This window comes from Macrotis lagotis, chromosome 1, assembly GCF_037893015.1.
Source record: "Macrotis lagotis isolate mMagLag1 chromosome 1, bilby.v1.9.chrom.fasta, whole genome shotgun sequence".
In the NCBI taxonomy this organism is placed as follows: domain Eukaryota; kingdom Metazoa; phylum Chordata; class Mammalia; order Peramelemorphia; family Peramelidae; genus Macrotis; species Macrotis lagotis.
In genome coordinates this window covers 355002772-355018171 of record NC_133658.1, presented here as the reverse complement: position 1 = coordinate 355018171, position 15400 = coordinate 355002772, and the positions used below count along the sequence as shown (strand labels likewise).

The 15400-nt window shown below is 44.3% G+C and overlaps 1 protein-coding gene across 2 annotated transcripts in view; it reads right to left on the bottom strand.

Moving 5' to 3' along the window:
- SAMHD1 (SAM and HD domain containing deoxynucleoside triphosphate triphosphohydrolase 1) overlaps positions 1-8628 on the bottom strand; it is a 54258-nt gene extending 45630 nt beyond the window's left edge. For both annotated transcript variants that reach the window (XR_012473702.1, XM_074212006.1), the window contains exons 1-2: positions 8468-8628; positions 3481-3547 (exon numbers count right to left, since the gene is read on the bottom strand). Coding sequence is in view for 1 of the 2 variants with exons in the window: in XM_074212006.1 (XP_074068107.1) it covers positions 3481-3547; positions 8468-8615 (215 nt within the window). In the remaining variant the exon portion in view is untranslated. The remainder of the gene's footprint in view (positions 1-3480; positions 3548-8467) is intronic.
- Positions 8629-15400: the final 6772 nt, after the last annotated feature.

The window sequence follows — 15400 nt, the reverse complement described above, 5'->3', positions numbered from 1 at the left end:
AGGTGCTGCATCATCTGACTGCTCCCCAAGGCATTTAAATTCCCCCAAAATACCAGCTGACTATGGTTACCCTAATCTTGACTAATCAGTATGACCTAAGTTCACAACTTGGCATTAAGGGAGTACATTTATACTCTCTCTTAGTCACCTCACTGTACGTGACTGGTTCAAAATCCAAGTCTGGTCTTTTTATCAGAGGTCTGAATCCTCCCCATATCTGATATCCCAATGTCTCCTGGTATTCCTCCCAGGATTATTACCGAAACACAATAATAATCCCCTAAGAATCAACTCTTGTCACAAGAAGGTATTTGGGTTTTGTTGGACTAATTTTGCTGGAGGAAACTTCTCCCAACCAAGTTGATCAAGATCTGCTCCAAGACTGAATCTTAACAGAGTCGAGGGATGAGGTGTGGGAAAAGGACAAGATGGGATGATTAAGAAGTTAATAGATTTGCCCAAGGATTACTCATTGAGGGTCAGATTTGTAGTCATTTAGCCTTCTCAGACTCTCTGTGACCCATTTGGAGTTTTCTTGGCAATGATACCAGAGTGGTTTGCCCCTTCTCTGGCTCATTCTACAGTTGAAGAAACCGAGGCAAACAGTTAAATGACTTACCCAGGGTCACACAGTTAGTATATGTTTAAGACCAGATTTGGCCTCAGGAAGAGAAGTCTCTTACCAGTCACTGCTCAGTGTCAGAAACAGGACACAAACATAGGTTTTCTCAATTCTAAGCCAGCTTCCTATTTACTGCACCAAGGGTTTTAATGGGTTTTTATTGCCTACTATCAGAGGCAATTTTATGTCTCTGAAAATAATACACCACCATTTCACATTTATATCACATTTTAAGATTACAAAATACTTCCCTTGCATACAAATTCCCTATAAAGATTAACTAGGATAATATTTATCATCACCTGGCTTTGTAGAAAAGGCTATGGAGGTGAATAAAGGCATATAGCTTGTGTCAGAGTCTGGATTCAAATCTAAGTTTCTAGTTCTCTTCCCCATGCCACATTTTTTCCTTTATCTGTCCTGACCTTTTTAGCAATAGAAACTGCTTATGAGGGATTACTGATAAGATTAAAATGACTGAACACCTGCCTTTAGGCAGTTTTAAATTGACCATCCTCCATAATACTCCAAACAAGCACTATTTCACTAGACTGTGGAATATTAGCATGAGGAAAAACCCTTATTTTTACAGAAAAATTGAGACCTCTCAGGTCTCAATTCTTACATGTCTCTCTGCTCCTCAGTAAAGCCATCAATGACCTCCCTTCCTCCTAGCTTTAATGCCTTCTTATACTTTAATCCCTTCCCCCCTTATATACTCTTCTATCTAGTGCCACCTGGCTCCTTCTGTTATTCCTTGAACAAAACACTCCATTTTCCCAACTGGCATTTTCTTGGCTGTGTCCTATCTTTGGAATTCTCTCTCCTCATCTCCAGGGCTTCCTTCAAATCTCATCTCAAATCACACTTTTATTCCCACTCCCCTTTCCCTCCCTTGATTCTTTTTAGTTTATCCTGTCTGTAGTTTGTTGGTGGATAGCTGTTTATGCACCCCCTTCCCCACTAGACCCATAGCTCCTGACCACTAAGGACTGTCTTTCATCTTTCTCTTTGTATTTCTACATTTAATTCATTGTCCAGTAATATGACAGCAGCTTAATCTGTGTTTTCTGTTTCTTAACTGACTGAATATTCTTCTATTTCTTACTCCCTCACTGCGCCTTCTTCTGAGCCAGCTCCTCTTCATCATTCACTCTCTCTCTGGGGGACCTCATTAGCTCCCATAGGTTCAGTGACCATGCGAATGGGTCCCAGATCTATTTCTCCAGTCATGGCCTCTCCAGACCCTGGCCCTATAACAGCACCTTGTCCATCACCCACTGGACATCTTCAGCTGAATGTCTCTCTCCCAGGCATCTCAGACTCAACATGTCCAAAACAACTCCGCATTCTCCCTGGAGCCCATCCCTCTTTTGTACTTCTTTCTGTTCAGGCTTCTCAGTCTAACCAAGTGATCTAGATCTGAGACTCTGAAGTCTTCCCTGATTTCTCCCTCTCCCTCACCTAACAAATCCAATTAATTTCCAAGTTTCATAGATGCTAACCTCTTCACTGCTCATAATCCTATCCTCTCCTCTCCATTCACAAAGTTAAAACCATCAATTGAGGTTCTCATCCCTTCTCACCCTCAGTCTTCTAAATGGTCCTAGCCCTCACCTCTCTCCTCTCCAATTCATTCTCAAAACAGCTGCCAAAGTGAGAGACCATCCCAAAAGTAATTCTGTGGGTGTCCCTTCTCCCCTCAATTACAGGAGTTTTTCTATTATCTCTAGGATCCAATATAGATTGATCTATAAAGCCTTTGTGACTGGGCCCAAACTATCTTTCCGGTCTTATCATCTGTCTCTTCCTCCACACATTATTTGCTCTAGTCAAACTGGACTCCTATCTCTTCCTCACACACAAAACTCCCTCCTCACCCCCACTTCTTAGTAACCCTATCAGAGTTCAGCTCAAATACTATTTCTTAAGGCCCTTAAGGCCTTTCTTGATCCTCCCAGGAGATGCTGGTGACTGTCCTTCAAATTTACCCTATATTTATTTTGTCTACACTTATGCTGTCTCTCCCTGAGCACATGGACTACATATTTTTTCCCCTTTTCTATCTGGCACATAATAAATTCTTGTTGACTACCTGGTTGTCCAAGTTTGAACTGCTAGTAATAGAAGATCTTTTGATGATCAGTCTAGTAACTTTTCTACAACACCATTAAAGTGGAATAAAATTGAGATATTGGCTCTATAATAAGATTTTTAATATGATTACCAGTCCTGGAGGAGGCCAAATCTAAATCCTGAAGAAGCACCTTTGAATAGAACACCAATAACAAATGAGTCTTGAAAAGATTAGCCATTAAGCCTAGGATAAATGACTCAAACATTAAAAGGCATAATTGAACTTTGCTAATGACACTTGGGTTTCTTTTTCCAGAATGAAATTACCAGCAAATTATTGACTTTTCAAAACATGTAGATTTAAAATCAACTGCTAACCAGGTGACAACAGAGAAAATTTAAATGAAATTTCCAAGTATTTAAGTTATGTTTTGAATCTTAGGTCTTCTTGCAAAAATCATTTTCCTGTCATCTTTGCACATAATCCATTGCTTTCTAAAATAATTCACAATGATAAGCTAGTCATTAAAAATGATTTACTCCACAGCAGTTCTTCAACTAAGAAAGTCCAGATTGAAAATATATTGAATGTCACTTTTCCACGGACAAATTTCTTCCATTTAATAAGGGAGGTTTCTGTGAAGACAACATTACTATGATTTCTGTTTTTATTCCCCTGTCTAAAATTTAATCAAAAATTAAGAACTTAAATAACATTTGAAAAAGAATAAAAAAAGGGGATCATCTTAAGTGTGCTTTGATACACTTCAGTTTGAGCTTACCTTTCTCCAAGATCTTCAAGAAGTGATTCATCAAGGAGGGGCAATGGAGAGTCACTGATTTTGTTTTCTAAGGAAAAATTTTTAAAGATTTAAAGATTTGAAATACATCAAATGTAATTTTTCTGGAAATAAATTCCCTACCATATGATTTGTGTAAAATGCAAGGGATTTTAACTTGGGAATGGAAATGGGGGAACCCTAACCAATTTGTGATTATAAACACAAATTAAAGAATGTTGTAAGTTTGTTTTTGCCATTAAAAACTAAGGGTGTATTACATTTTTATGCTGGTTCTTCAAAGCAGAACTACTGGCACAGACTAAAGTATTTTAAGGGAACAGAAAACAATCCTGACTTTTGGGTTCATAACTTTATACTCAGGCCATTGTATCATTTTTTAAAACATTTTAACATTTTAATTTGCTTTCCAATTATATACAATAGTGATATGTACCCATCATTTTTTTTAGGTTTTTTTTGTAAGGCAATGGGGTTAAGTGGCTTGCCCAAGGCCACACAGCTAGGTAATTATTAAGTGTCTGAGGCCGGATTTGAACTCAGGTACTCCTGACTCCAGGGCCAGTGCTCTATCCACTCACCACCTAGCCGCCCCCACCCATCATTTTTTGCAAGGTTCTAAATTCTACAATCCCCCCCCCACACACACACACACACATACAGGAGGCTGTCTGACAGTCTCTACATTGTTTCCATGCCATACATTGATGTAAATTGAATGTTATAAGAATAAACATAACCACCAACCCCCCCCAGAAGATGAGAAACCTCAAGAACAAAGAGAGAAAAAAATTGTACTTCAGTCTGTGTTTAGATTTCAATGGCTGTCTCTGGGTTGAGTTGCTTTATCATAAGTCTACCACAGAAGTTGCTTCAATATTTTTCCCTCAATTGCTATTACTAACTGCACCTCCACTCTATTTCTCCCCACTCTCATTTATTCTGTTCTCTATCTCCTTTCATCCTGGCCCTGTCCAAAAGTGTGTTGCATATAAGTACCCTCTCCCTCGGATCTTCCCTCTCTTCTATCACCTATTCACCCCCTTCCCTCCCCCATTCCCCCTCATCCTGTCCCTTTCCTCCCATCCTTCTCCAGGGCAAGACAGATTTCCTCACTCTATTAAGTGTGTATGTCATTTCCTCCCTGAGCCATTTCTGATGAGAGTGAAGGCTCACTCATTCCCCCTTGTCAGGCCATTTTATCAAGTTTTTGACCAAGTCCTGTAGTTATCTTGTATCCCCTTTAAAAATTTTAAATTTTAGCTTGATTGTTGCATTTTTACACCTGTTATTTCTCCTTAACATTCACTGGCCTTTTCTTGTAAAAAATAAAAAATTTTAAGTAATGACAACCAACAAAATAATCCTATTGAATAGTTCTAATCTATATTGAATTCCTTATCCATGATCCTCCATCTTTTTCAGAGGGAGATATGGATCCTTTTTTTCCAAAATATTGTTCATTATAATTTGCAAGAGTTTGGGTTTTTGGTTTTTTTTTTACAACTACTGTTTACACTCTTGTGGTCAGTATAGCTTGCTTGCCTTGATGGCAACAGTTGGTCATGCCAACTGGAGGCCAGACAGAGGATTATTGGATTGGCATTAGAAAGATGTGCTAAACTAAAGAAGTAAGTAATAATGAAGTGGGCAAGAGAGAATGGATGAGATACTAAAACAATTCAGCAGGAAAGACCAGACTTAGAACTGATTCATGCCTGGATGATCAGTTAGCACCAGCAAAATAAATAAGGGCATCAGAAGGCTGGTTGGGGAAGTTTGAAATGGCAGAGGAACAACCAAGTAAAGTGTGGAAAAGCAAGCTTGGAGCTCAGGGAAGCTGTAAGACATAGTGACCTGACTTAAGGGCAACCACATTACTAAAAAATGTCACTAAAACAGATGTGGAAGTCAAGAGAGTAAAAGAGAACATTAGATGGTGCTTTATCTCCCTGAAGTGCAAATTAACTCATTCATTAGATATTTTTTAGAAATTCACAAGTGTTTCCCTGAGTGAGGTGACAGAGCCTCCTCCTTTGCCTCCTCCTACCACTTGGTGAGGACCTATACCCCCACAACTCATCTCATACCTCTCTAATGTACTTTATCCAGTAATATAGGGGCAGCTAGCTAGGTGGTGCAGTGGATAAATGGATAGGGCATTAGTCTTGGAGTCAGGACAACTCATCCCATACCTCTCTAATGCACTTTATCCAGTAATATAGGGGCAGCTAGCTAGATGGTGAAGTAGATAAATGGATAGGAGTCAGGAGGACTGAGTTTGAATACAGCCTCAGACTCTTGATACTCATTAGTTGTGTGACCTTGGGCAAGTCACTTAACCCAGACTGCTTCACATACAGTCATCTCCAGTTGTCCTGACCTAAATCTTGTCACTGCTCCTGATGGCTCTGGAGGAGAAAGTGAGGCTGATGACTTAGCACAGCTCTCCCTCACTCAAATCCAAATCACATGCTTATTATGGCATCGCCTCCCTGATGTCATGGTCTGTCCCAAGAATGAAGGCCAAAACATCCATCCATCCAGTTAATTTAGTGATTATTACATCATTTGTGTTTCTATCTTACTCTCCTACAATACCAATAAGATCTTTGAGGCAGGGATGTGTCTTACCTAAACTTTCTATCTCTTCTAACACAGTGGTCAGCAAAAATAATAATAATCATTATGCAATTTATTTAATGTGTGACTTTGTGCCAAGCACTGGGGCTGCAAAAGGCAATTAACAGTCCCTCTTCTCAAGGAGTTCACAGTCCAGTGGGGGAGACAATACCCCAAAAACCAGGCACAAGCATGACTCAAAAAACTCAAAATAAACCAAAAAAAAAGCAGACTACTTCCTTCCTGGCTCTACTCCTTCCCCCTCCCCCACACTGGTGGAAATAACCATTCTTATTTTCTCCACTGATACTAAGTCCCACCTCTATAACACCTCTTAGGAAGTTACTCATGCAAATATTGGCTAAGAAACTATTGTTTGTAGATGGTTCAGGGAAAGATTAAAAAGTTTAAGTATACTTTCCTGGCAGAAAAGCCTACCCACATGGAGGCCAAATACTCAAATTAGTATTTCTTTGGCAAGCTATATATTGCCCAGCACAAATGCTAGGGTAGCAAGGTGCTGCCTTGGATAGAGCACTGGTCTTGTAATCAGGAGGAATGGAGTTTGAATTCAGCCTCAGATACTTGATATTTACTTAGCAAAGCATCCCCTCACTCAAATCCAGTTTATGTGCTTGTCATTAACCTCCCCTGATGTCATGTCCTTCTTTGGTAAGGAAGGACAAAGATCATCAGTGCAAGTGCTTGGCCAAGAGCACTCAATATCAAATGTCTCTAATAGTACATACATAAAGAACATTTACATTAAATTATATTGAGTAATGGATTACACACTTTATTGATATTCATTTTGACTTAGCAGCATTTTAGAGAATATATTGGAATGAATTAAGGACACTCTGGTCTGGAAGAGGAGGGATTAGGGAAAAGTGGAGTGAAAGAACCAATCCTGGGGAAAGGATTAGGGAAGAGTAAAGAACCAACTAGAGGTGCACAGCTGTAACTACTCCCATTGCTCCCTATTACTTAAAAAAGGGTTAGAGAAGAGAAGCAAGAACTGAAAATCTGGGTGGGGTTCCCTTTCTCCCCAGTCCCCCAATCATTTACAGCTATTTTTAGGCTCTTTCATGGCCACACTAAGATGCTAAGATTAGAGTTGCAAATCATAACCAGACAACTTTCACTTCTGGTAGCTGTGACAACTGCAAAGTTGGACAGGGGACTTATTCAAAAATGGTTAAACATGATGTTGAACTCGGCCTGTCTATTTCAGCCAAGATTGTTATAAGAGAAGCCTTGGCTGGACCCAGCTAAAGAAAGAGGGAAAACCAGCATCTATCAGAAAGGAAAAAAAAAAGTGCATGTGATGAATGAACACTAGGGAGGAAGGAGAAACGAGCACAAATTAAAGCACAGCTTCCTATGATGTGGCCCAGCTGCAGACAGCTCAGAAACCACAGCAGCCAAGGCAGCAGCCGGGCGCTGTGCAGGAAAGATTCGGAGCGGAACCCGCTGGTCCTTTCTTGTCGAGCAATTTTGGCAACTTCTGCACATGACAGGCCAGGCTGGGGGCAAAGAGAGGCGGCTCGGGGTGCACGCACGTCCGGGAGCGGAGCCCGGACCTGCGGGGCCGGGGCAGGTGCCGGGGCCGGAGCCGTACCGGGGCCGGGGCAGGTGCCGGGGCCGGAGCCGTACCGGGGCCGGGGCCGGGGCCGGGGCAGGTGCCGGGGCCGGAGCCGTACCGGGGCCGGGGCCGTCTCCGAGTCACTAGCCCGGGAGTGTTCTTATCTTATCTCCTCTTCCAGGACTCGGGGCCAGTGACGTCACCAAGTGAAGCCCGGTCCCGGGAGTCCCGGGGGGACCCCAGCGCCCCTCCTCTTCTTCCCGCCCCCCCCCGCACACACTAGGAGTTTACGCCATGGAGCCCCCGGTTTATGCCTTTTGGGGCGCTCCCGGGTCTACTTACCAACTTCGGGAGGACTCCGGATTTCCCGCCCCCTCCCCAAACTCCCACCCGGGAGTCGGGGACCCCCTCGCCCACTCCCGGCCCTGGGGTGCTAAGGATGGACGGGTGAGAGGGCGAAGCGGAGGGAGGTCCCAGGAGGGTGCGGAGCCGGACACGGGCAGGGATGGGGAGAGAAGCGGGGCTGGGAGCCTGTCGTTAGGATGGAACCCGGGGGTCCCTGGGGGTTAGGGGCGCAGGACTGAGTCGGAGGTGGGGGGTCCCTGCGGCTGGCCAGGGCGTGGGGGGCGAGGGCGGCGGGCTGGCCGCGGAGGTGGCGCAGAGAGGAGGGGGCTCCCTGCGGGGAGGCTGGGGCAGGGGTGTCGGGGCGGAGCAGCCCCCGGCCCCGGCCCCGGCCCCGGCCCCGGCCCCGGCCGCGGCTACCTCGGAGCGGGCTGCGCGGCGCGGACTTGCCGAAGCGGCGGCGGCGGTGCCGGGGGTCCGCGGCGTCCTCGGGCTCGGCGCCGCGCCGCGGAGCGGGGCTGGGGACCCCGCAGCGAGCGCGTTTCGGGGGCATCCCGAGCTCACTCATGGCCTCTGCTGGGTTCCCGGAGCCGGCTGCCGAGCCAGGCGCGCAGGCGCACAGGAGCCCCGCCGAGGGCGGGGGGCGGGCCGTCCCGCGCCCCGCCCCCCCGGGGCCGGAGAGCCCGCCCGGCCGGAGGGCGGCTGCGCGGGCAGGGAGGGGCGCCTGGTCCGCCTTCGGCTGTGCGGCCTTGGGGGTCTCGGAAAGCGGAGCGGGCCGGGCTGGGAGCACGAGCGCGGACACACACGGGCACACAGACACGCACGGACACGCACGGACACACAGACACGCACGGGCACACAGACACACACGGACACGCATGGACACACAGACACGCACGGGCACACAGACACACACGGACACACGGACACGCACGGACACACAGACACGCACGGGCACACAGACACACACGGGCACACAGACACACACGGACACACGGACACACACCACACACATACAGACACACACGCACGCACGCACACCACACACACAGAGAGACGCACACCACACACACAGAGAGACACACACCACACACAGACACACACGGGCACACAGACACGCACGGACACACAGACACACACGCACGCACACCACACACGCACACACACCACACACACCACACACGCAGACACACACACCACACACAGACACACACACCACACACACACACAGACACACACACCACACACACAGACACACACACACCACACAGACACACACACCACACACACAGACACACACACACCACACAGACACACACACCACACACACAGACACACACACACCACACAGACACACACACCACACACAGACACACACACCGGGGTACCTTTGTCCACGGCCACCCCGTTCCTGATCCTTCCCCCAGGGGCGGCTGCACAAGGCTGGGCGCTTCCAGGGTCTGAGTGAATGAGGATCCACGTTGGCCGTGTGCCAGGCTCCCGGTCAGGCACAGGATACGGGTACAGAACACTGGCAGTGCCTTGAGTGGGAGAAAACCACCCCTGGAGGGGAGGGGGTTCTGCTTGGGAAAGCCTGGGAGGGTCTGCGGGCCCGGGCAGCTGGAAGCCTGGGCTAGACTGGCGTGGACAGCAGCCCGGCCGCGCTCTCCCCAAGCTGTACTGGACTGCAGCTGGTGGCCTCCCTGCACTTTCTCTCCTCACAGTCCACCAGTGCCAAGACCGCCCTGGTGCGGGCCGAGGGTCAGGTGCGTGCCACGCAAGGAAGCTGAGGAAATGGATGAGCTGAGATGTAAGGGCATTGGAGGGGGCAGTGCCTTGTTCTTTGTAGCCCCTGGTGCCGTGTGAAGATAGGGGGAAGGCTTGGAAGGCTGGGGAAGAGCAGGCAATTCTGCCCACAGGTGGATGAGACTCCAGGAACCCATACAATTAGATTCCAAGTTCACCCTGGGTTAAGGTCAGGTTTAAGGTTGAAGAGATGAGTTCAGAGTTGCTCTGGGCAGCTTCACCTCCTGCAGGAAGCTACAGTGGTCCTCACTGACAGCCCCATCTAAAGATTGAGGTCCTAGACAGGTTGAAAGGAGAAAGAATAGAATAAATGGGGGGGGGGGATTACTGAAGTCGCTTCTCTCTGGGATTTAGGATAGAGAATTTGATGCTCCCAGGGAAAGGTGATGGGAACTGAACACAAACTAAAGCACATTTTTTTTTCTCTCACCTTATTTTTCTTGATGTTTCTCAATCTCTGTGAAGGGAGTGAAGATTATGTTTACTTTTACAAGACCATTGTAGTACTGTGAAAAATTTAAAAAAAAAAGATGCCCAACCCCCAGGCCCAGCACCAATGGGAAAAACCTCAAGATTGCTTGCTACTCTCCCCACATGGCCCATAATTCCAATGAATAGCAGCATTTGGGTTTATTTTTTCTTATTGTGGCTCTCTTTCCTGTTGCTTTTCTTCAGATTCTGCATTTCAGTGTTCTGCTTCCTGTTGGAACAGGGATGTTTTTCACTGCTACTGCCTTCAAAGCTGGCATCTGAATGGTGTTGCTGCTCCCAACTCTAACATCATTTCCTCAGCAAAATATCACTGCTCTAAAAGAATATGATAGCTTTGGTCAATATGCCTCTGGTCCAGTCAATACATTTCAAGTTCTTTTAAGTTAATAATCTGCATCTGACTGAGACAGAAACAGTCCACCTACTTGGACAACAGTTGAGAGCCTAACATAAATTCCCCCTTTCTCCTGGGTAGAATTGGGGCGACTAAATCTATTCCCCTTTCGTACCCCACAAACTGTAAACTGTCCTCCCCTCCCAAAGTCAAAGTGCTGGTCTTGGGAAAAGCATTCCATTTTATTCATCTTTTACGATTTGAAATTGGTCCAAAATGCCTGAAGATTCCAGAATACTCCAAAAGGCTTGGGAGACACCTGGGGGTATTTGAAAATGCTGGAGGCCACTTACCTCCTTGGGCATAGTTAGAAAAGCCCTTTGTAACACTTTTAGAAAAGAAAGATTGTTGTTATTGTTGGAAGGTGAGTTGGAAAGTGTGGTGATAGGGATCAGATAGAATGAATAAATAAAAGCATTTATTATTACAAGGAATACAATGGAAAAAGATAAGTGAATTAAAAACAAAAAATGTTCTGGTGATTTACTTGAGGACTCTTGTTGAGCTTTGGAAATAAAAATACGAAAGAGAAATTGTTCTTACTCTCTTGGAGTTTACATTCTAATTGGAAGAGTCTACTTCACCTGAGAGTAATGCTTTGGGTTCCTAAAGGAGCCATTGGGGAATTAGTTTATTTTCCCTTCTTAGAAGCAAGATTAGTATTGATTTGATTGCTCTTGGAACAAGAACTAGAAGATCCTAGTTCTAATAGTCACCACCTTGTGTAACTCTGGGTTATTTACATCCACTCTCTGAGCATGCCTTATTTTCTTTCTTTGACCAAGGAGAATTCCACCCTTGTTTTTGATTTCTTTTTTTTCTTCCACTTTTCTTCTTCCTAAACTGCCTTAGAGTGTGTGTATGTTTGTGTATTTCTTTGCAGTTCAGAGTTAGATAAATGAACTAGAGAAGATTTTAGGTTTCATTTAGGTTTCATTAATTATATCATGTCCTGCCCTCTACAAAGGTCAGGTTATTAGTCTCCTAGACAATGAAACTAATGCCAGAGCCCATCTAACAGTGAGATTTCAATCTTGCTCTTTCTGCCCGAATCATCTCTCTTATTCACTGGCTGAAATCTGAAATTCTTTCCCCAAAGAGTATTTCATGGAGAGACCAAACTTCAAAAGATAAACTAGCTTTAGTGGGTGAAAATAGGAAATTGGAGTCTGAAAGTCACATTAAGGTTTAGATTGAACCTTTTTTATTTTTTACAGGAGAAAGTCCCAAGGGATTCAATGAATGATTATTCATCTATTTATTCCTTCCTTCCTTCCATATTCATTCAACAGGTTTCTTGGTTTGCAAATTAAGGTTTTTTGGTTTTATAAGTTAAACCTTTGATTTCCTTCATTTTGGGAATTTGAGGATATTCCCCTTAGCAAACTACATCTGCACCTGCTGGGCAGTAGAGTCTTTGGAGTGCTGCTTGGGCCACTGATAAACATTCAGGGTCACTCAGCCAGTCTGTGTCATAGACTGATCCAGAAACCAGGGTTTTACCCTAAATCATCTCTTATACCACTTATACCAGGATACCTCTTTTCCAAAGAAAAACTACAGGATAGAATGCATTGTGCTAAGTAGGTGGTGGCATAAATGAGAGCAAACAGAGCTTATAAAAAAAGGACAGGGAGAGGGGGACAAAAATTGAGGCTACATAGAGCAAATGGTATTTGAATTGGGTCTTGAAGTTGAATAGGATTTTAACTGATGGAAGCCAAAGCCGAATGTAGCATTTTAGGAATTGAAAACAAAAGTCAGATGATTCATCAGATTGGGAACCCTGCCATCTATAACTGGAAAGAAAGAAAAGGATTTTTGTCCCCTTCACTGTTTTGCTCTGGGGCTCTTACATTTTACTTTCATTCTCTTTTTTAAAAATGCCTTAGTCTCTAGGAGGATAAAGGAGGAAATACAATGGGAAAATGTAAATTATTTAAAACCAAAAATGCTTTGGTGATTTCATATTCCTGAATTCAAATCTGATTCCAGATACTAGTTGTGTGACCCTGAGCAAGTCATTTAACTTTGCTTTGCCTCAGTTTTCTCATCTGTAAATGAGCCAAAGAAGGAAATAGCAAACTACTCCAAGAGCTCTTCCAAGAAAACCTCAAGGGGTTGTAGTGGATGAGAACTGGGGTCTTCAGTGGAGACTGAGGATTAGTGAAAAGTGAATGAATTCACATAAGCCCTGGTATTTTAAACTGCTCAGCATTTGTTAAAGATTGCTACAAAGTTGGGGTAGCTAGGTGGCACAGTGAATAGAGCACCAGCCCTGGGGTCAGGAGGACCTGAGTTCAAATGTGGCCTCAGACACACAATAATTACCTATATGTGGGGAGTCCTCTCAAAGTGGCAGCAAAGAGTTAAAATTTAATTCGGTTCTTGCAAGAAGTGGGGGCAGTTCCTAACTCTCTGAGAGAGATCAGGAAAGGCCAAATTACAGAAGCTGAAGCAGGGTTAAAAAAAACCCACAAAAACCACAACCCATTCCCCCTCCTCTTTTCTGCCGACCCTTACAACAATTGGTCAAACTTGATAGTCTGAACAGAAGGGAGGTGTTCCTAAGCTTTCCCAGGAAAGTTAGTCTTTGTTTACATCTTATAAGGTTAGGGTGACATAATTTTTCTAGTGGGAGATCCGGGTTCTCATGCTTACCTGATTCTTGAGAAATAGAAACTGAGGCCTATGGCTTGGACTAATTTAGCACTATGTTTCTGAAAAGTCAGCACTTTTGCCCCTCACAATCCCTCCTCTTTTTATTATATTCTCTGCTGACTTTTCACCCATTCTATCCCTTCTTCTGATTGAATTTTTGTAATAACTCCTCAAAATGCTGTTCAATTTCTTCATCTCCAGTACCTCGGCTCACAGGAGTCCAACCTTCTCTCCTTAACATCAGCATTTGGGCTTGGTCTTCAGCCAAAAGAATTTGAGGGAGGATTTTATAAACTGTACTAGTAACCAGTTGTATCATGCATGGTATACAGGCAGGGAGGATTATCAAGACTCCTAATACTAGAAGTCCGTACCATACTAATTGATGCCACCAGCTCACTCCAAACCAAGCCCACCATGAAGTGTTAAAGGGAGAGTTCCAAGTCTGGACAGGGACATGGACTATTTTTCTAATTTCTGTGGTGATCTCCTTCACCAGTTTTCTATTGTCATCAATTTTCATACAAGTGGACAAATTCATTTTCCATAAACACCCCCTTTCTCAGACAATAGATAATCTAACATTAATCTGTGTTGTAGTACAGCTTCCCTAGTTTGGGTGATCTCATCTGTCAATTAAGTCCAGTGCTTTTGCCATTTGATTAGTTATAATTGCCACTACAGCCTGAAGTCTAATGATTCTATTTAACATATAGATTGGTGTCCTGCATCCTCAACTCCCATCTTGTGCCCACGTAGCAGGGCCACACTCCTTAATTATCCTTTGTGGGGGCCAGGCATTCCCCCCAACCATTAGCATCTCCAGTTATTGTTAGAGAAGTATCTATACTCTGTTTCTGGTTTCCTATGTCATCATATAATTGAACACCTAAAGAACTTCTTATTTGATCTGGGAGGAAAAATAACTTAGGTCTAATTAATCCTATATAGCAGATCACTGTCCAATTTAGTGGGAGGTGTGTATAGACTGTTTGCCCACATACCCAATAATGCCCTTTTAGAGTCCGATTCTTTTTCCTGGAAAATCCTGGTCTGATTATATTCTTTTACAGGGTAATACTGTGTATCCTGATCCCTTAGAAGGCCGACATCACACCTTATCTGCCCATCATTTTTGTACTTGGATTTCCACATTCCACATTCCTCCCAGCTACATCTCTCAATGCAAGGTTCTCCACCTCTATTTCAGGCACTCCAAAAAGTAATAAAGAACTCTTCCCATCCATTGTCATTTACCCATCTCCAACTTTGGAGCTGAGTAATCAAGGGACCATTGTTCTGATTATACTTTTTATATTCTGCTATGGATAGGTCACCTTTACATCTTCCCACTCCACTGAGTATATATTGGCAATGATTCTCATCCATTTTGCCAGTATGACATCTAACCCAGGTGCCATCATTACACTGTACACGGGTCCTATCCCAAGGGCCTGGTACCTATTGCAATCTGGCATTAATTGTATATTGTCAACCTTAGCAGAGAAAGTTCACCTGCAACTACTTTGTCCTAAGTCAAGTCCCTTCCCAGTTTGGTTAAGGCAATATCTCCCTGTCACAGATTCTGCCAGTGGTCACTGGTGTTCTTCCTTCTCATTCCAAAATCCAGTTCCACTATGTACTAAGGACTTTTTACTCAATAACCAAACAGGTTCAAGTGGAACCAGCACCCATGGCCACATGCTCAATCCTTGAGGCTCCCCACAAACCCAACAGTTAGTTACATTGAAAATATTAGCAATGGTTTGAATTAAGTTCTGAAAAGTGTTTTCCTCTTCAAAGGAGTCTAAAACTGAGGCCTGATATAACAATAGGCTCAAATTTAAGAGGGACACTCTCAGAACATGATATCTAAGGCACATTTCTGCAGGATTGTAGTCTTGACCAGAGCCTAGAAAGCAAAGGGGGCCAACCCCAGGGAGTGACGCTATAATTGCACCCAGGAATGGGTCCCACATGGAAATCCTGTATATTATCTA